Raw genomic sequence first — 21,684 nt, 5'->3', positions numbered from 1 at the left:
TAAAAACATGCTGATTCCCGGACCGTCCGCGGGCCGGATTGAGAAGGCGATTGGGCCACATCCGGTCCCCAGGCCTTAAATTACCCCTGAGTTAAATTAAGTGCTTGGGCAATTACACCACTATGCCTAAGTTGCCATGTGGGGCCTTAGTGACACACTGTAAATTTGGTAGTACAGTGGTACCTCGGGTTACATAAGCTTCAGGTTACAGACTCCGCTAACCCAGAAATAGTGCTTCGGGTTAAGAGCTTTGCTTCAGGATGAGAACAGAAATCATGCTCCAGCGGCGCGGCAGCAGTGGGAGGCCCCATTAACTAAAGTGGTGCTTCAGGTTAAGAACAGTTTCAGGTTAAGAACGGACCTCCGGAACGAATTAAGTACTTAAACCTAGGTACCACTGAACAGTGCGAAACCAGTGAAGCCAATAAAAGACTCACTTAGGCTGCAATTCTGTCCTCAGCCACCTGGGAGAAAGTTCCATTCAACTCAATATTTACTTCTTAGTAGACTGTTAGGATAATATTTCATTGCGTTTTTCTAGGCAATGACGAAGAGAAGCCACGCTAACCCGCTGAGCTCTCCAGACTGAGTTGATATTGCTGAATAATAATATCGTTACTAAATAAGAAACAGGAGTCAAGCCTTTTTTAAAAATAAAATAAAAAAGTCGTTTTGTTCTTCTCTGTTTTGCACAGGCGACAATTATTTCAAAAGCACTGGGTGGATAGGGAAAGTGTCCCCCCCCCCTTGCCCAACTATCCCCTAACCAGCCTTTCCCCGCCACTCTTAACCCCCCCCCCCATGGCGGAGCCTTAGCCAAACTGCCGCAAACGGGAGCCGGAAGTCTTCTCTAAGCGAACCGCTGGAGCTTTTACCTCTTTGACTTCGACTGCGTCTTGCCTTGCGGACGGCCGGGTCAATCCGTCACAAAGCCCCGCCTCTTTACGGAGAGGGAGGGTGGGATGGACGGAGCAGGGAGCAGCATGGCTGACAGCGGTACCTGGAGGGTAAGCGGGGGGGGGGGGGATTAATGTGGGGCTCAGAATAGGAAAGCTGCTTTAAAAAGCCTTCAAGAGCGACAGTTGTGTGTAAGCCTTTTATAAAGGCCCCTCAAAAGACTGCTCTGTTGTGGCAGAAGGTGTGCAGGCTGCGGAATTCCTTGGGCCTAAGGCAGGTATATGAGTCGAATAGGTCCCTTATAAAGCCATCCAGGTGTTCTGGGACTACAACTCCCATCATCCCTTGCTAGCTGGGAGGATGGGAGTTGTAGTTCAACAACAACAACTGGGGCTGAAAAGAGCTGGGTTAGAGCAGTGTTTCTCCAGCTGCTTTTGGACTACAATTCCTATTATTATTATTATTATTATACCCCACCCATCTGTCTGGATTTCCCCAGCCACTCTGGACGGCTTACAACATACAGTGGTACCGCAGGTTACAGACGCTTCAGGTTACAGACTCCACTAACCCAGAAATAGTACCTCAGGTTAAGAACTTTGCTTCAGGATGAGAACAGAAATCGCATGGCGGCCACGCGAGGCTCCATTAGTTAAAGTTGTACCTCAGGTTAACAGTTTCAGGTTAAGAATGGACCTCCAGAACAAATTAAGCTCTTAACCCGAGTTACCACTGTATTTGAAAACCATAATAAAAACAGCAATCCTTAAAAGCTTCCCTAAAGAGGGCTGCCTTCAGATATCTTCTATAAGTCTGGTAGTTGTTGTTCTCTTTGACATCTGGTGGGAGGGTGTTCCACAGGGAGGGTGCCACTACTGAGAAGGCCCTCTGCCTGGTTCCCTATAATCTCACTTCTTGTAGTGAGGGAACCGCCAGAAGACCCTTGGCAGAGGACCTCAGTGGCTGGGCTGAACGATGGGGGTGGAGACGCTCCTTCAGGTGTACTGGGCCGAGGCCGTTAAGGGCTTTAAAGGTCAGCACCAACCCTTTGAATTGTGCTCAGAAATGTACTGGGAGCCAATGTAGGTCTTTCAGAACCGGTGTTATGTGGTCTCAGCGGCCACCCCCAGTCACCAGTCTAGCTGCCGCATTCTGGATTAATTGCAGTTTCCGGGTCACCTTCAAAGGTAGCCCCACGTAGAGCGCATTGCAGTAGTCCAAGCAGGAGATAACCAGAGCATGCACCTGCAGGCAGGTAGGGTCTCAGCCTGGGTACCAGATGGAGCTGCTGTGGACACAGAATTCACCTGTGCCTCCATGGACAGCTGTGAGTCCAGTGATTCCCAGGCTGCGCACCTGGTCTTTCAGAGGCATGATTATCCCGTTCAGGACCAGGGGTCCGCCCCCTGTCCCCAATAACAGCACTTCTTGTCAGGATTCAACATCAATCTGTTAGCTGCCAGCCACCCACCAACCGCTTCAGACCCACACAGGACCTTCACTGCCTTCACTGGTTCTGATTTGAAGGAGAGGTAGAGCTGGGTATCATCTGCATACTGATGAACACCCAGCCCAAACCCCCTGGTTATCTCTCCCAGCAGCTTCATGTAGATGTTAAAAAGCTTGGGGGAGAGGATAGAACCCTGAGGCACCCCACAAATGAGAGCCCAGGGGTCCAAACACTCACCCCCCCCCCACTTTCTGGACGCGGCCCAGGAGGAAGGAGCGGGACCACTGTATAACAGTGCCCCCAGCTCCTAACTCCTTCAGATGGCCCATAAGGATGTCATGATCAATGGTGTCAAAAGCCGCTGAGAGATCCAGCAGGACCAGGGAACAGCTTTCACCTCAGTCTTGGCCTGCCAGAAATCATCGACCATTGTGACCAAGGCAGTTTCTTGATGAGGCCTGAATCCCGATTGAAAGGGATCCAAATGGTCTGCATCCTCCAGGCGTGTCTGGAGTTGTTCAACGGCCACATGCTCAATCACCTTGCCCAAGAATGGAAGATTTGAGGCTGGGTGATAGTTGGCCATGATGGCTAGGTCCAAAGTTGTTTTTTTAAGAAGCGGTTTAATAACTGCCTCTTTCAGCAGGTCTGTGAAGGCACCTGGAACAGAAGAGCACTTTGTTGCAGTTTCTATGGTCCTCTCTGCCCTGTAGACGAGCGTTGATTCCTTGCTTATATACGGTATTTTGTGTGTATGTTTGGCAGCCCCCACGAGCCTGCAATGACTACTGGTCTGAATGGAAACATTGCAAGAGCATCCCAAATCTGTTCCATTACTACTATACCTATGGAGAGGCGCCTTCCTGTAAGCAGTGGAAGAGAGATTATGAGAACTGCAAAGCATGGGAGAAGATGAAAAGTTCAGAAGCTAAGGTATGCCAAGGGACAAAGCGCAGGTTTGCTTTATTGTAGTAGCATAATTTTTTAATCAACTATTACAGTGGTACCTCGGGTAATAATAATAATAATAATAATTTATTATTTATACCCCGCCCATCTGGCTGAGTTTCCCCAGCCACTCTAGGCGGCTTCCAATCAAGTGTTAAAAACAATACAGCATTAAATATTTAAAACTTCCCTAAACAGGGCTGCCTTCAGGGTTAAGTACTTAATTCGTTCCGGAGGTCTGTTCTTAACCTGAAACTGTTCTTAACCTGAAGCACCACTTTAGCTAATGGGGCCTCCTGCTGCCGCTGCACCGCCGCTGCACAATTTCTGCTCTCAACCTGAAGCAAAGTTCTTAACCCGAGGTAATATTTCTGGGTTAGTGGCGTCTGTAATCTGAAGCGTATGTGACCTGAAGAGGATGTAACCCGAGGTACCACTGTATTGTTGTTTATTAGTTCCTTTATATACCACTAAATTGCCAAGACAGCTTCTAAGCGGTTTACAAGTATAAAATCACGAACCAAAATTGTGTTTTTGTTGTTACTATGGGGAGTCGGAACCCCTTACTGATCTACCGATAACCCAGATATTTAACCAGTAGATTCCCCCATCCCATCGACCACAAGCCCCCCCCCCGATGTACATCAACACTGATTAGCAGCCGCTCCCCACCATTTCGCACAGGTGCTTTCCCCTAACCCTTACCTGGAGGTGCTGGGGATTGAACCTGGGACATTTTGCAGACGCAGCTCCATCCTCCCCTTAATACTGAGGGACATAGAAAGCTGTCTTACACTGAGTCAGACCATGGGTCCATCAGTCAGTACTGTCTACACTGGCAGCAGCTCCAGTATGCCAGTTTTTCCCAGTCCTACCTGGAGGTTGAAGCTGGGACCTTCTGCACCCAAAGCAGGCGTTCTACCAGTGAGCCATGACCTACAAGATAGCTCAGTTGGTAGAGCCTGAGACTCTTGATCTCAGTGTTATGGATTCACATCCCATTTTGGGCAGAGGTTTCCTACAAGGGGTTGGAATAGATGACGCTTGTGGCCCCTTCAACTCTATGATTCTAAGATTGCAGACAAAGCTTTATTTTACCAGCTGGGACCACTGGCCTGCCTGGGTTAGGAACGCCTACCCTGAGACGCCTATCCAGCTCTCCAGGATTTCACAGTTGTTTCAAGCCCTACCTGGAGACCCCAGCTTGAACCCGAGATCTTCTGTTCTGCATAGCACCATGCTCACTGAGGGCATTGTATGAATAATAGTTATTATTATTGATGATTCTGTCTTTTTCAAGGACTCCCTATGCAAGAGCGAAAGAGAGCGGGTGATGGAGAAACAGAAGTATGCTCCAGTGTGGAACTTGAGGAAAGGTCCTCCCGTAAGCTGGTATCTGCCTCTGGATGAAGACAAACCCAAATGATGAGGCCCTGGAATACCAGGTGTTGGACTTCTGGGCAATGCCTTCTATGGAATCCTAACACTGTGCTGTATAGAAGAGTTCTCAGCCATAAACCCATGCTCACAGCAACCATATACTTCACTATAGTGGTGCTCGATATTTTTTTTAAAGTACAATCTGTTCTGAACTATTTAGTAAACAGTGTGTTAAAGGGATAATTTTGGGGAGATAACCCTGTTACAAGTCCCCATACTCGCTAGTTAAGAGGTATATTGTCTCCGAACGTGAAAGTAGCATTTAACTGTCACGGCTAACGGGCTTTATTTAATGTTGTGAGCTGTCCTCTGGCACCCTGTTTTCCCTCGTGCAACAATGTTCTAAACAGTACCGTCAGAATATCACTGACTTTCAGGACAGGGCTACAATGGACACAATCCTGTAGATTTGTACACGGCGAGTGGAGGTGGTTTAGAATTTTGTGTGTACAGTCATAGCTCAGCTCCCAAACACCTCCGTTTTGGAACACTTTGGCACCCAAACACCAAAAAACCGGGAAGTAACTGCTGCTGTTTTTGAACAGTTTTTGGAAGCTGAACGGCTTCTGGGGAATTTTTTTCTTTTCTCTCCATTGAGAGAAAAGGGGTGATATGATAGCCATGTTCAAATATATAAAAGGATGTCACATAGAGGAGGGAGAAAGGTTGTTTTCTGCTGCTCCAGAGAAGCGGACACGGAGCAATGGATCCAAACTACAAGAAAGAAGATTCCACCTAAACATTAGGAAGAACTTCCTGACAGTAAGAGCTGTTTGACAGTGGAATTTGCTGCCAAGGAGTGTGGTGGAGTCTCCTTCTTTGGAGGTCTTTAAGCAGAGGCTTGACAGCCATATGTCAGGAGTGCTCTGATGGTGTTTCCTGCTTGGCAGGGGGTTGGACTCGATGGCCCTTGTGGTCTCTTCCAACTCTATAATTCTATGATTCTATGACTTTGCTGACCGCCCTTTGATCCCTGGTTGTTGAACGTTTCGGAAGTTGAACGGTCTTCCGGAACGGATTACGTTCGACAACTGAGGTTTGACTGTACTACAAATGCAGCGCATACGTTCTGAATATGTGCTAAAGCCGGGGCTGCTAACCTGGTGCTGTGGGACCTGGGGAAGACCTTCATTTGGCACCCTGACATGAGCCGCAGACTCGTGTTTTCATTTTTTAAAAGGTCTCTAGCCTTCCCATGGGACGCGGGTGGCGCTGTGGGTTAAACCGCAGAGCCTAGGACTTGCCGATCAGAAGGTTGGCAGTTCGAATCCTCACAACAGGGTGAGCTCCCGTTGCTCGGTCCCTGCTCCTGCCAACCTAGCAGTTCGAAAGCATGTCAAAGTGCAAGTAGATAAATAGGTACCACTCCAGTGGGAAGGTAAACAGTGTTCCCATGCGCTGCTTTGGTTCGCCAGAAGCGGCTTAGTCATGCTGGCCACATGACCCGGAAGCTGTACGCCGGCTCCCTCGGCCAATAAAGCGAGATGAGCGCCGCAACCCCAGAGTCGACCACGACTGGACCTAATGGTCAGGGGTCCCTTTACCTTTACCTAGCCTTCCCATGAAGCAAAATGTGCAGAAATCCTTCCAAGGGATTTTTGTGAAATGAGGGAGCCTGGTTGTTACTTCCTGTCTGTGTTTTTAGACAATGAGTGTCCAGAGCTGTGATTGGTGCGTGAGTTGTTTGAACCCCAAGTGATAGGAATCCCAAGGCCCTAAGGAGCTGCTGTTTCCCTCTCGCCCTTAATGCGCTGTTGCCGCTTACATAACATACAAGAGGTTGGTTAAGCCTCTTCTCATAGGAAATACGATTATGGGGAAAGCTTCACCAATATATGCCGACCATGTGTTATGCCACCCTCCCGTGGCAGCTGTTTGGGGACTGGTGTCCCCAGCACACTCTCAAAATTCAAAACGGTTGGTAACTCCATGGGATGTACAATCTCCCGACCTCTCCATCTTTGCAATTCCCAGAGTCCTTGTTGTGGGGTGTGGCTTGAGAGGGGTTGCTATGAGAAGAAGGAAAGAACCCTTCCCTCCCCCTCCTCGCATAGCTTTACTTAGAATGTAGACCCAATAACATATCCTAGCTGAACACATTCTGTCCAAGCTGGTGCTCAGAGCAAAGGTGGCTAGCCAATCAATTTCCATCAGCCCCAAACAGCATAACCAACAGTGAGGAACGATGGGAGTTGTACTCCACACAACAGCTGCCAGACCAGACGTTGGCTACTAATCAGGAAAAAATGGCGGGAAAAATCATCATAAAAATGTTGTTTATGTCACATATTCTTTGCACAAAGAGAGAGAAGGATAGTGGATGTCTAGAATGTACCCTATTCTAAAAGGGAGGCTTGCTCTTGTGATGTGTTCTATTCGTTTCTGGTAATTCAGAAGTAATGAATGACCGCACATTGTTCATGCCATTGTGTTTTGCATTTGCTGAATCTTCTAGTAGTTCCTTGGCAACGCTTCCAAATCACTGTGTATATACTTTGGTGACGTCGACACATTTTCCTTCGGGAGCCTCATACTTAGGCAGCGGCGGTGAGTGCATAAGCTCCTGTCTCTCAAAAGGGAACAGACCATCGTCTCGCTGAATTGCTGCCTCGTACAGTTCCTCCGATTCAAGGCGCAGTTCTTTTAATGCTGCCTCCTGGGCATCCACAAGGGATTTGATTATACCTTTCTCCGCCTCATGCTGCTTTTGCTTGTAAAGTGACCACTTCTTCATAAGCAGAGCTCGCCTTTCGCTTTCCTCGGGGGAGAGCGGAGGGGTGTCTCGCACCCTAAAAGAGAAAAACAAAACACAATTTCCAATTAAACTTTTTATTCCACTAGGCATAGGCCATGGCATCATTCAGAAGGAGAACAAAAGAAACAAGAAAAAACAACAATAACCATAAAAATCGTCGGGCACAGACATACAATAAAACCACGGTCACGGCTACTAAAATTATTTGTTGCATTAAATAGAATAGAATAGCAGAAGATTCTCAGGTAAGATGTGCCAAATTAAATATCTGAATCCCCTTTGCAGCTGACCACCATTTTGTCTAAAGGTAAAGGTAAAGGTACCCCTGCCCGTACGGGCCAGTCTTGACAGACTCTAGGGTTGTGCGCCCATCTCACTCAAGAGGCCGGGGGCCAGCGCTGTCCGGAGACACTTCCGGGTCACGTGGCCAGCATGACATTGCTGCTCTGGCGAGCCAGAGCCACACACGGAAACGCTGTTTACCTTCCCGCTAGTAAGCGGTCCCTATTTATCTACTTGCACCCGGGAGTGCTTTCAAACTGCTAGGTTGGCAGGCGCTGGGACCGAGCAACGGGAGCGCACCCCGCCGCGGGGATTCGAACCGCCGACCTTTCGATCGGCAAGCCCTAGGCGCTGAGGCTTTTACCCACAGCGCCACCCGCGTCCCCCACCATTTTGTCTAGTCCCTTCCTAAAAAACAAAACAGTTGCAACTTGGGGCCAACCAGTTGGAAGATTTTTTTTACAAGACCTGCACAAGTCCCTAAGCTGTCAATCCTTGTTTCAGAAGGTGAAACTACGAGTGCTAACATTTCTTAAGCCAAACTGACATTGAATCTCTGGAAAAGAAGCAATTGCAGCCACACTGTTATGCATGGGAATCACTGATGATTACCTTTTTTCATCTAGAAATCTGAACGGTGTTATAAAGTCTTCAATAGGAATTAGTTCTTGAGGGGCTTTTTGTAATTTTTTTATTTTCTTCCTCAACCGGTCTCTTATGGCTATATCTCTCTTTTGATCCACCTTCTTCTTCTTCCTTGGTTCTGCTCTAATGGGGAGAGAAAAACACTTCAAAGGGTTATTATTATAGGCATGCAATATTATCACTCAGGCCAACTATATGCTACATACCAACAATGACTCTGAACCTTGATGGTTTCGAAAACAGGATGGACCGAAAACATTTCAACCTATACGTTATATTGCAGGATTGGTGAGCTTGTATCCTTCCAGACACTGGACTACAAATCCCATCATCTCTGCCCACTGGCCATGTTGGATGGTAGTCGGAGTCCAACTACATCTGGAGAGGCAACAGGTTTCCCTTCCCTGTTTTATTTGATCATCCATGAAATACACGGAACTCTTCTTAAATGAACAATGCTACACATGTTTATTTGAAAATAAGTCTCGCCGTATTCAGCTGGGTTGACTCCCAGGTAAATGTGACTTAAATTTTCGCCTTAGAACCCCCCTGCAATGTAGGAATCTATTTGCCCAACAAGGGGCTCAAACCCACAACCCTGAGATTGTCGGACTAGGTCCAGGGAGACCTGGATTCAGTTCCCCACTCAGCTACAAAGCTCACTGGTGACCTTGGGCCAGTCACACTCACTCCCACAGGCTTGTTGTGTGCCTATAAGATCGAAGCTGACTTGGGTTTTACCTCATAGGTAGTGCTGCCCTCAGTCCAAGAAGTGAAGACTGCCAGTGGTTCGCTCGACCTTGAACATTCCAGATTAGCTGAGAACTAAGAAAAAAGCAATATTTCGTTCATTCCAATATTTATATAGCACGCAATAGCAAAGATTACAGACATCACCCAACACCCCATTTAAATCTAGCTCAACCTCCTCTATGCCATCTTTGTGCCCCTGGCGCCCCAATCGTGGGCAACTTCCAGTGACAAACCCAACTGCAAACCCTTCTTAACTTCTGTGATGGTCATTTCTTCTACTCCTGTTTGCAAATGTTTCAAACCAACTTACTGAAGCTAAGGCATAATGGGGCCCATCAGGTCTTTTTTCATTTTTTGTGTCGCATAGCCACTGCGGGCTGGACTGAGCAATGGTGTCTCACCATTTGCCCAGTGCACAGCAATGTCCCAGGAGCAACCTGAGTATTTGAAACTGTCAATAAGTAGCAACTTGGAAGGTGTCACAAGGGTCATCACATCCAAGCCCCTGCAATACACAAAAGAAGGACGCGGGTGGCGCTGTGGTCCAAACCACTGAGCATGGGTAGGCAAACTAAGGCCCAGGGGCTGGATTTGGCCCAATCGCCTTCTAAATCCGCCTGCGGCCAGCCTGGGAATCAGCGTGTTTTTACATGAGTAGAATGTGCCCTTTTATTTAAAATGCACCTCTGGGGTATTTGTGGGGCATAGGAATTTGTTCATTATTATTTTTTCAAAATATAGTCCGCCCCGCCCCCACAAGGTCTGAGGGACAACTGACCAGTCCCCTGCTGAAAAAGTTTGCTGACCCCTGCTCTTGGCTTGCCGATCGGAAGTTTGGCGGTTCCAATCCTAGTGGCGGGGTGAGCTCTCATTGGTCTGTCCCAGCTCCTGCCAAAGGAAAGCATGCCAGTGCAAGTAGATAAATAGGTACCACTGCGGCTGGAAGGTAAACAGTGTTTCCATGTGCTCTGCTTTCCGTCACAGTGTCCCGTTGCACCAGAATCAGTTTAGTCATGCTGGGCACGTGACCCAGAAAAGCTGCCTGTGGACAAACACCGGCTCCCTTGGCCTGAAGCGAGATGAGCGCCACAGCCCCACAGTCGCCTTTGACTGGACTTAACCATCCAGGGGTCCTTTACCTTTACCTAACTGCAGAAATATTTAGCCTAACATGGGGCTTGAACCCTCAACCCTGAGATCAAGAGCCTCATGCTCTACTGACTGTACTATTCCAGCCTGAATGATTCAGACAATGATCTAAATCTTTTTTTAAAAAAACACCACCCTGTTTTAAAAATGCACCTCCATGCCCCAGTGCAGTTTACCCTGCTTGAATGGCAAACCACAGGCCATGGCTACTAATTTTCTTGCAAGCTCAATGTTGGAAAAAGGATGCTGGTCTATACGGATTCTTGGCCTGATATTAGCAGGCACACCATTTATGTATCTGGATACACATGAGGAAACGTTTTCCTTTTGACAGATGATGGATGGATCAGCCCTCCCATCCTGCCCCCCATCCAGTGCTGGATTTATGTATAAGCTAAACAAACTATAACTTAGGGCCCCACTCTCTTGGGGGCCCCCCAAAAAAATTAAACGGGAAAAAAAACCTGGATGAACATTTCCAAAACATAAGATAAAAAACAAATCAAATACAGTGGTGCCTCGCAAGACGAAAAGAATCCGTTCCGCGAGTCTTTTCGTCTTGCGGTTTTTTCGTCTTGCGAAGCAAGCCCATTGACGGAGTAGCGCTATTAGCGCTATTGGCGATTTAAGGGCTAAAAATGGCTTTTTAAGTGGTGGGGGATTAGCGGTTTTGCTGCTAAAATGCTTTTAGCAGCTTAGCGATTCAAAATAAGGGGTTTTGGAGCAAAAAAAAAATATCAATTTTTTTCGTCATTTTTCGTCTTGCGAAGCAAGCCCATAGGGAAATTCGTCCTGCGAAGCGCCTCTGCAGACGGAAAACCCTTTCGTCTTGCGGGTTTTCCGTCTTGCGAGGCATTCGTCTTGCGGGGCACCACTGTAAAACCTACATACAGCAACAGTGTTTTCTGTTGTGTAGCCTCCTATGATGTAAGTCAGGCTTCCTCAAACTCGACCTTCCAGATGTTTTTGGCCTACAACTCCCATGATCCCTAGCTAGGAGTACCAGTGGTCAGGGATGATGGGAACTGTAGTCTCAGAAGATCTGGAGGGCCGAGTTTGAGGAAGCCAGATGTAAGTAATGGGCCCCCAATCATTTTAATAATAATAATAATAATTTTATTATTTATACCCCGCGCTCCCCAGCCAAGGCCAGGCTCAGAGCGGCTTACAAGCAATAATAAAAACAAGTTGAATGATTACAACTTAAAAACAACATTAAAATACAACATTAAAATATTGAAATATTAAAATATTAAAATGTAGCCTCATCGCAGGAGGAGCAGGAAAGGAAAAAAGAAAGAGAGAGGGAATCAAATTGGCTCCAAGCCAAAGGCCAGGCGGAACAACTCTGTCTTACAGGCCCTGCGGAAAGAAATCAGATCCTGTAGGGCCCTGGTCTCATGAGGCAAAGCGTTCCACCAGGCTGGAGCCAGAGTTGAAAAGGCCCTGGCTCTGGTTGAAGCCAATCTAACTTCCTTAGGGCCCGGGACCACTAGGGTGTTGCTATTTATGGACCTTGAGGCTCTCTGTGGGACATACCAGGAGAGGCGGTCCCGTAGGTACAAGGGTCCTAGGCCGTGAAGGGCTTTAAAGGTCAAAAGCAGCACCTTAAATCTGACCCTGTACTCCACCGGGAGCCAGTGCAGTTTGAAAAGCACTGGGTGAATATGCTCCCATGGCAGAGACCCCGTGAGGAGCCTCACTGCAGCATTCTGCACCCTCTGGAGTTTCTGGGTTAGCTTCAAGGGCAGCCCCGCGTAGAGCGAATTACAGTAGTCAAGCCTGGAGATGACCGTCGCATGGATCACTGTGGCCAGGTCAGGGGGGGAAAGGTAAGGGACCAACTGCTTGATGCGGCAAAGGTGGAAAAATGTTGCCTTGGCTGTTGCTGTAACTTGCGCCTCCATGGAAAGGGAGGCGTCAAGGATTACACCCAAACTCTTAACGGAAGGTAATGGCACTAAAATGGCACTATTTAAGTTAGAGCTTAATAATTATTTCACTATTAATATACTTCTTCTTAATTGTATTTCACTATTAATATATTAGGGACGCGGGTGGCACTGTGGGTTAAACCACAGAACCTAGGGCTTGCCGATCAGAAGGTTGGCGGTTCAAATCCCCGTGACGGGGTGAGCTCCCGTTGCTCGGTCCCTGCTCCTGCCAACCTAGCCGTTCGAAAGCACGTCAAAGTGCAAGTAGATAAATAGGTACCACTCTGCTGCTCTGGTTCGCCAGAAGCGGCTTAGTCATGCTGGCCACATGACCTGGAAGCTGTACACCGGCTCCCTTGGCCAATAAAGTGAGATGAGCGCTGCAACCCCAGAGTCGGCCACGACTGGACCTAATGGTCAGGGGTCCCTCTACCTTTACCTATTAATATACTTCTTCTTAGTTGTATTTCAGTTCAACAATTACTTTGATAAAATACATATTTTGTTATGTGCAAAATCTATTAGGTCCATAAATTACCATATAGCATATATTCAACACAAAAAAACTACCCTGCCCCCTACCTAAGTAAAGAGCTTCCTGCCCCGCTGCGAAGGAGGCTCAGCGCCCCAGAAGCGACAACCTGGCCCAACATGCCTCTTCTCCGCTCTTCAGCGCAGAGAACCTTCCCAAGTGCAGCAGCGCACCAGGTCTCTCCGTTCCGGAAGGGGGACACTTCCGGCGTTGCACAAGGGTCCTGCCGCCATTGAGGTCCTCCCAACACACGAGCCCTGGCACAAAGGTTCCGGGAGGGGGGAAACCGACTCGGTTTGGAGTTGTTTTCCGTTAATAAAAGAGCTTTATCTCTACAGGTTGTCTTCCATTCTTTTATTGGCTGTCCCAGACTTTGGGGGGGTTCAGGTTACTGTATATTAATCTAGGGAACAGTAGAAACCCCAGGCTCCAATTCTTTAGCTGTTGTTGTTGTATATATGTATTTACTTTGAAGAATCATATCCAGGTACAGATTAATTAAAAAAGCAGTACAGATATTTGCCATTTTTTAAAAGGCGGTTGCAAAGGTTGGTGAGTGCAACAAGTAACAATGGAACGAAAAAGGCTGTTTGCCACTGACCCCCTCCAAAATAATAATTCTAAAATGTTAGCAAGCAGTGCACAGGGCATCCTCCATAATAACACTTCAGCAAAACTCAATTACAGTAGAAGACAAGATAAATAAGACCAAGAAAACTGCTTACATGGCAAGATAGAAGAGGATCATCACAAGTAAGCACAATGTACGTGTTGGGAATGAATTAGTAATACAGATGTAAAGTATTCCTGATTTTAACATAGTATGAGGAAGGATGTTGTGGATTGTCTTCTTTATAATTAATTTTTAAAAAGCTCCAGTTTGAAGTTAATTTGTCTGTCTTCGATGTACCATGTAAAATGCACAATTTGGGGGTTAGTGGCTAATTTTTCTATAAATGCAATATGTCACACTTTGTGGTACCAGTTCTAAGCACATTTGGCGCAGTCCTATCAATATCCACCCAGAAGTTAAAACCCCACTGAGTTGGTGGGACTTACTCCTGTGCATAGCATTGCAGTCTAAATCAATTCCCTTTAAATACCGTTTAAGAAAGGTCTGTAATCTTATTTTTAATAGGACAATTTCATGTAATGTAAACCGAAAAATGCATTCCACAGTGTTCAATGGGATTAGCTGCCTGGAAAGTCTATATAAGGATTGTAGTCAGTTCATTATATGTTGTAGTCGACTTAGTAAATCTGCATTCATTTGCATATGAGGGGGAACAATATTTGTTGCACATGGGAAAGTTACAGTTCTAGAGCAGAGAGGAGGAACCAACATGATTGGATTGCGACTTTCACCAGGCACAGTCAGCATGCCCAATGGTCAGGGATGATGGGAATTGGAGTCCAATAACAGCTGGAGGAAGTCACATAGCTGTGTTGGTCTGGAAGGGTAACATTTTTTGTTATATTCAATGCAACACTGTTGAAGTCACTTAATGGTATTCTTGTTTCGCTCAAGAATGTTTTGTGCTGGAATAACATTGTTGCACAAGAGAACGCATAAGGTCGCTGGTAACTTCGTTGCACAATGGATTGGGCGTGAGATTCCTCTGTTGTTCCTCTGTTGCGCAACATTTTTAATCTCTTTGATAAGGAGATGGGCCAGGCTCAGACCAGTGTTCATAATGTGTGATATCTGGAAGTATGCTGTACTGTACTGTGTATGAAAAGTGACTCATGCTTTTTCATTGTCCACTAGTATATGAGAGATTTGTTATAGCATAGCAGGTGCTATAAATTTAGACCAGAGATGCAAAAAATGTGAATCTAATAATGAAAGGTTTTTTTTATATTTTATTTATGGTGGAAATGCACCAAGGCAAATAAATGTTGGATACCATAAGAGGTAATGGAAATAAAAATGCAAGTACAAAGAGAAAACCAATTTATTTATTTATTTTAAACCATACCTGAACATTTCTGAGAGTTCATGTTGTATATCAGGGTGGGGAACCTTTGGCCTGCAGGCCAGTCTTGGCTGACTAGAGCGTCCAATTTGGCCTGCAATGCCATTTCTCCCAAATCATTTCCACCTGCCAATCAACCAACATCATTTGTGTATATGACGATCTATATGAATGTTGGCATCAAGCTTTGTTATGCAAATATTAAATATTAAATTTTGACAATGGTTGAATGGAAATAAAAGTTGCAATGATATGTTGCAATGATAAAGTTTAAGGTGGCCAACAGAAACATATACAGAATTGGGAATCCTTTATTATATTTTTGCACACAGCAGCATATTCTTCAAAAGGTGTTAGATACTTTATGAGATGTTGTAAAGTATATAAATAAAGTTTATGTAATTCTATGGATTATGATTTGGGATATATGAGATTCAAAGACTTTATTAGTCAGTTTTTAGGATGATTAAAATAGAATTAATGCAGAGCTACCTGAACACTCTTGGTCTCAGTTGTGGTTAAGTTTAATTGAAATTAAAACAACTTACTTCTAAGTAAACATGCACAAAATTGTACAAGTCAATAATTAGTCAGTCAAGTCCTTCATAAAATCATAGAATTATAGAGGAGAAAAAAATTACAAAAGGTTTCTTTATTTATTATTTGCTTCAGGTGGGGTGTGTCTGTGCTGTCTCCCTGTCCTCTCTCAGCCTAAAGTCTCCATCTAGACTATGGGGAATAATACCAACTGGGATTGTGAGGAAGTCAACAGTACATATATAGCAGAGATCGAGAGCCTGTGGTGCTCTTCAGTCACTCTTGGACTCCAACTTCCACCAGCCCCACCCAGCATAATCAACAGCCAGGGATGATGGAAGCTGTAGCCGTGCAACAACTGGAGGTCCACAACTGATATATGAAGGCATTTCAAGACCTGCTATATCCAGGATGTTGCTGGGCTCCCATCTCCCAATGTTGGTTCCTGCAGCACTTAGAGGGCAGCAGGCAGGTCTTGAAGAAACTTCATACACCTGTGGCCTTCTAGATCTTGTTGGACTCCCAATGCACTCGGTCCCAGATAGCAAGTCCAATAGTTGGAGATGATGAGAGAGCTGGGTGTGGGGTGTGTCCTCCTGCAGTATCTGGAGGACCACAGGTTTCCCAATATAGCAGGTCTTGAAGCAACTTCATACCCCAGGAGTGAGGATTTGTGTTGGACTCCCAGCTCCCACCATCTGGATTTGTGTCGGACTCCAACTCCTATCCTCCTGACCTACCGGTGTTGGCAACCCTGGCAACAATGGCAATATCCAAATGCACCATTTCAGAAACAATTGCTAGGGTGGGGCAGTTGGAGGGGTGTGTGTCATGTCATTGATTTTGTTTTGCCTCTGGTCCTGAAGTCAATTCAAAGCAATCCATTCCAATCTGTTGCAGCCTGACAGGATGACCCCTCTGGACTTTGTCACACACACATACACACACGTGTGAGAAAAATTGCCAATCTGTCTGTGCTTGGCTACCCAGAGCTGAACTACATGACCTTTCTTTCCTCCTCCTCCTCGTTTTACTTTGACAAAGAAATAATCATAAATAAATAAGAATAAAAATGTGCACCCCACCACCGAGACCATTCCATTGTAACTATCCAACCTCGCAAAATTTCAACACCTCTGGCGATGGTTTGACCCCTTTCCGTTTTAACAGTACAAATTCTACAAACACCCTCCATATCTCCTCAAAATCATTTCTCCTGCATATCCCCCGTCTTACCTTAAATGGTACATGTGAATTTATCATTAATAGCTATATCCCACACCTCTTTATGTCATTCTTCCATTTTATATTCTGCTTGCCCTTTCCACTTCCTGGCTATAATAATTTGTGCAGCTGTCAATAAATTTGTGAGCAGGTCCTTCATAGTCTGTGAACCTTCCCACCCCATGGTAAATTGATAATAATAATAATGCTATCTCTGGACTTTTCACACACCCTTCCAAACATGTGGAGAGGACCCACGACTTGGCAGAGAGAAAGAAAGAGAGAGAGAGAAATAGAAAAAGGAGACAGCCTTTTCCAATTGGAATAAGGGACAATCCTGTATCATACAGCACAGGAGCAGTGCCGGATTGACGTATAAGCTAAAAAAGCTATAGCTTAGGGCCCCACTCTCTTGGGGGGCCCCCAAAAAAATTGAAGGAAAAAACCACAGGATGCACATTTCCAAAATATAAGATAAAAAACAAATTAAAAAAAAAACCTACATACAGCAACAGTGTTTTGTGTTGTGTATGCTCCTATGATGTAAGTATTGGGTCCCACCTGCTAGCCTGCTCCCTAAAATATCACTGGTTTGCTCCTTTCTATATATAGGGCGCCTACATTCCGCATGTGCAAATAGCTTTAGATACCGATTAGGTCCGTAAATTACCATATAGCAGATATTCAAGACAAAAAAAAAAAAGCGACAATTTGTTGTTGGCAAAGGACATATAAAGGGTCCCATTCCCTTCAGTAGCTTAGGGCCTCATCAAACCTAAATCCGGCCCTGCTTCTGCCCCATGGTAAATTGGTAATAATAATGCTACCTCTGGACCTTTCACACACCCTTCCAGACACGCGGAGAGGACCCACGACTTGACAGAGAGAAAGAGAGAGAAATAAATAAATAAATAAATAAACAGGAGACAGCATTTTCCAATTGGAATAAGGGATAATCCTGTCTCATATACAGCACAGGAGGAACCCCTAATTGCACTCCAGCCAGTGCCAGATTTACGTATAAGCTAAACAAGCTATAGCTTAAGGCCCCAATCTCTTGGGGGCCCTAAAAAAATTTTAAGGGAAAAAAACCTTAAGGGAAAAATTTTTAAATGAAAAAAATAAAGTGAGATGGCGCTGCAACCCCAGAGTCCGTCACGACTGGACCTTTAATAATAATAATAATAATAATAATAATAATAATAATGCAACCTCTGGACCTTTCACACACCCTTCCAGACACGCGGAGAAGACCCACGACTTGACAGAGAGAGAGAGAGAGAGAAACAAACAAACAAACAAACAAACAGGAGACAGCATTTTCCAATTGGAATAAGGGACAATCCTGTCTCATACAGCACAGGAGGGACCCCTAACTGCACCCCAGCAGCCCACCCACCTCTCGGGAAAGGGGAGCCCAGGGAGCTAGTTGGCTGCAGCTGCTCTCCCCTTCCTCCCACTGGATATCGCCCCGTCCCCACGAGCGAGCGAGGGAGCCCAGCCGCCCTTTTCCCTCCCCGGCCCCCGGCCTCCTCCCTGGGCGTCGCCTCTTGTTTCCCGCCGGGCCGCTTAGGTCGTCGCCCTCCGCTGACTTCCGGCGTTGCCGGGGAGCCGCCGGGAGCGGGGGATGCTGCCGGGCGGAGGCAGAAGGGGCGGCTGGCGGGACGGGCGGCCGGGATGGAGCTCCCGTGAGGCGGCGGCGGCGGCGGAGGAGGAAGCGGCCGGTGGTGGGAGCGGGGCGAGCGCAGGAGGAGGGTGGCAGCCCATGGCGGCGGGGCGCCGGCTGTGAGGCCAGCGGCGGCGGCGGCGGCGGCGGCAGCGACTCCCCAGCCCTCGCCTGCCTTCCGCCGCCACCAGCACCCGCAGCTCCCTCGCCAGCCTCGCGGAGCCTGCCCCGACCTGCAGCCGCCCTCAACACGGAGGCCCAGGCACCCGAGCGGCGGGAGGAGGCGGAGGAGGAGGAGGAAGAAGAGGAGGAGGAGGAGGAGGAAAATGAAGCTCCTGAAGCCGACCTGGGTCAACCACAGCGGTGAGCCAGAGGGGGACGGGGGGGCTTCTCGGGCAAGGTGTGCGAGAGCATGTGCAGAGAGCCCACCCACGCACCCCACCCCACGCCCAAGGCGCTGGGGAGGTGCTCTCGGATTCTGTGCATGTGCCCTGCCCCGGAGAAGCAGGGGGAGGGCTGAGCATGTGCAGAGTTCCGCACACACCTGTTCTCCTGCTAAAGGGGTAGGGTTGGCTCAGAGCATGTGCAGCTGGAGGGATCTCAGGGCATGTGCAGAGTTCCACCCCCACCCACCTGTTCTTCTCCTAAAGAATTAGGCTTGGAGCATGTGCAGCTCAAGGGATCCCTGAGCATGTGCAGAGTTTCTCACACACACAAACACACACACACACCTGTTCTCCTTTTAAAGAATTAGGGTTGGCTTGGAGCATGTGTAGCCTTCTACGGTAGGGCTCCAGAGAAGCTGAGAGATCTCTGAGCATGTGCAGAGTTCCACCCCCACCCACCTGTTCTTCTCCTAAAGAATTAGGCTTGGCTTGGAGCATGTGCAGCTCAAGGGATCTCTGAGCATGTGCAGAGTTTCTCTCTCTCACACACCTAATTCCTTTTAAAGAATTAGGGTTGGCTTGGAGCATGTGTAGCCTTCTACGGTAGGGCTCCAGAGAAGCTGAGAGATCTCTGAGCATGTGCAGAGTTTCACACCCACCCACCCCTGTTCTCCCCCTAAAGGAGTTGGGTTGGGCTCCAGAGAAGTCAAGGGATATCTGGGCATGTGCGGAGTTTCACATACAAACACACCTCTTCTCCTCCTAAAGAATTAGGGTTGACTCAGAGCATGTGCAGAATCCTCAGCTGGAGGAGAAGCCGAGGGATATCTGGGCATGTGTAGAGTCACTCCTTTTTTCGTTGCTGAGGAAGTCCCAATGCAGCTGACAGGTGTTCCACAGCACACACCTAGGAACCTGATTTGCATTGAATCAGGTTGTCAATCTGTCTCCGAAGGATCTCTCAGCATCTGCAGAGTGGTGGCCCCTTCTCTTTATTACTGAGGTATCCATTGGGCATACCCCACGCACTTGGTGTGAAACAGATAGGGGTTTCCAGGGTGCAGTTCAGTGAACGTGACTTTCTCTGAGTAAGGTTTTTACTTGTTTTGTTTCCTTGCATTTACATTACATCTTACTTCCATCATGGAATTCAGGCTTTAGAAAAGTAGTGGCTCCGCATGCCTTCAGACCATACTTTGGGACACACAGGGCAATCTCTGAAAGTTTCTGAACATATGCAGTGTTGGAAACTCATATATACATATACGTATAAAGGTAAAGGGACCCCTGACCATTAGGTCCAGTCGTGGCCGACTCTGGGGTTGCGGCGCTCATCTTGCTTTATTGGCCGAGGGAGTTGGCATGCAGCTTCAGGGTCATGTGGCCAGCATGACTAAGCCGCTTCTGGTGAACCAAAGCAGAGCATGGAAACGCCATTTACCTTCCCGCCGGAGTGGTACCTGTTTATCTACTTGCACTTCATGCTTTCGAACTGCTAGGTTGGCAGGAGCAGGGACCGAACAATAGGAGCTCACCCCGTTGCGGGGATTCGAACCACCAACATTCTGATCGGCAAGTCCTAGGCTCTGTGGTTTAACCCACAGCGCCACCCGAATCCCAGAGGTATAGCTTATTCCGCTTTAAATGGCAATGTATTACCTGCATATACATATACATATACATAAATGGCAATGTATCCCTGCATATACATATACATATATAAAATACAAAGCTAGGTGCCAAATGGCTCCTTAAACCAAGGTTACAGTTGCCAAAACGGGATGCCTAGTTGCCATTTTGGGGTAAGACGGCTCTAAAGACCTGCTGGCTCAAGTCTTTACTGCACTTGTGCAGCTTGGAAAGCAAAGCAACAACATAGAGCTCTTTGCATTAAGCTAAGTAAGTTTTACAAGATGTCAACTGCAAGCCCTTAATCTGACAGTTTGCGAAAGGAGCAGGGCAAGGAAAGAGCTTTTCTGTGCTACTTTAAGTAGGTGTTAATAGCATACTGCTTCAGTATAATCATACCCCATGACAGCCATGGGAAACAGGGCTTGTGGGGGTGGAGTGGGGTCATCATGTTGTTTGAGCCTTGAGGCCATTTTGATCAGGTCATAGGTACCTCCCATACACCTGATCAGGTGTGTTGCAGGTAAAGATGTAGCTGAGCAGAAACAGGGTTTGCGGGCACTGCAAAGCAGTTGGCCATTATGTATGTTTGTATGTATGTATGTGTAAAGGTAAAGGTAAAGGGACCCCTGACCATTAGGTCCAGTCATGACCGACTCTGGGGTTGCGGCGCTCATCTCGCTTTAGTGGCCGAGGGAGCCAGGGTACAGCTTCTGGGTCATGTGGCCAGCATGACTAAGCCGCTTCTGGCGAACCAGAGCAGCACACGGAAACGCCGTTTACCTTCCTGCCAGACTGGTACCTATTTATCTACTTGCACTTTGACTTTGGCAGTGCTTTTGAACTGCTAGGTTGACAGGAGCAGGGACCGAGCAACAGGAGCTCACCCCATTGCAGGGATTCGAACCGCCAAGCTTCTGATCTGCAAGCCCTAGGCTCTGTGGTTTAACCCACAGCGCCACCTGTGTCTGTGTATGTATATGTCGCTTATGTCGCCAAATGGCTGTGTGACAGTGACCTAACTTGGTAAGCTCCAGCAATCAGCTGATCCTTGGCACTTGCAGAATGCTGTTCACAGTACTAAGTTTACAGGATCAGAGACCATCAGTTGATCCTTGACACTTTCCACTGTGATGTCTGGTGATTAACTGGTGGGGCAGCCCCATCTTCCTGTCAAATGTGGCCTGGGGCAAGTGGGGAGGTGAGAAGGGAGATAATGATTTGGACTGTGGGTCGCATACAGTTCCCCACCTTTGCTCTGATATGTAACGCCTGATTGTATGGTGAAGAACGTGGGAATGTGTATCAGGTTAAAGAAAGGATCTACAGTTTTTAAAATGCTGTTGTTCCTCTTGGGACCAGAGAGGTTCCTAAGTCTGGTTGCTTTGTCATTTAGAGAGAATTAGATTATAGGATGTGAATAAATGGTTCCACTGGACCAGGCAGACTGATTGGGTTGCATAGCAAACCTCCTTACTGCA

The 21,684-nt window shown here is 47.1% G+C and overlaps 2 protein-coding genes across 3 annotated transcripts in view; one reads left to right on the top strand and one right to left on the bottom strand.

Moving 5' to 3' along the window:
* Window positions 1–21,684, top strand: part of HIRA (histone cell cycle regulator) — a 378,609-nt gene that overhangs the window by 296,293 nt on the left and 60,632 nt on the right. Inside the window, exon 1 of one of the 2 annotated variants that reach the window (XM_083418182.1) lies at window positions 18,280–18,551. The exons of the other annotated variant lie outside the window; for it this stretch is intronic. Within the exon in view, the coding sequence (XP_083274308.1) occupies window positions 18,515–18,551 (37 nt within the window). The 5' untranslated portion in view covers window positions 18,280–18,514. Of the gene's footprint in view, window positions 1–18,279; window positions 18,552–21,684 lie in introns of those variants that run through there. 2 annotated transcript variants of the gene reach the window in all.
* On the bottom strand, window positions 6,995–12,995 carry MRPL40 (mitochondrial ribosomal protein L40). Its single transcript, XM_083418427.1, has 4 exons — window positions 12,836–12,995; window positions 9,159–9,242; window positions 8,385–8,540; window positions 6,995–7,524 (listed from the first exon to the last, which is right to left on the bottom strand). Exons 1-4 carry the CDS (start codon window positions 12,904–12,906, stop codon window positions 7,215–7,217), a joined length of 621 nt encoding a protein of 206 aa, XP_083274553.1. The 5' UTR covers window positions 12,907–12,995; the 3' UTR covers window positions 6,995–7,214.

The sequence above is a fragment of the Podarcis tiliguerta genome, assembly GCF_965153285.1.
Source record: "Podarcis tiliguerta genome assembly, chromosome: 16".
NCBI classification, from domain to species: domain Eukaryota; kingdom Metazoa; phylum Chordata; class Lepidosauria; order Squamata; family Lacertidae; genus Podarcis; species Podarcis tiliguerta.
This window is presented reverse-complemented; position numbering and strand designations above follow the sequence as displayed.

Excerpts from the sequence above, each read along its gene's own strand:
- MRPL40 (XM_083418427.1), bottom strand. The coding sequence starts at position 12,906 with ATGTTGGGCCAGGTTGTCGCTTCTGGGGCGCTGAGCCTCCTTCGCAGC. Across the intron at positions 9,243-12,835 it reads GCAGGAAGCTCTTTACTTAG|TTCTCAGCTAATCTGGAATG; the intron begins GTAGGGGGCAGG and ends CTTTTTTCTTAG. Across the intron at positions 7,525-8,384 it reads AGATTTCTAGATGAAAAAAG|GGTGCGAGACACCCCTCCGC; the intron begins GTAATCATCAGT and ends TTTCTCTTTTAG.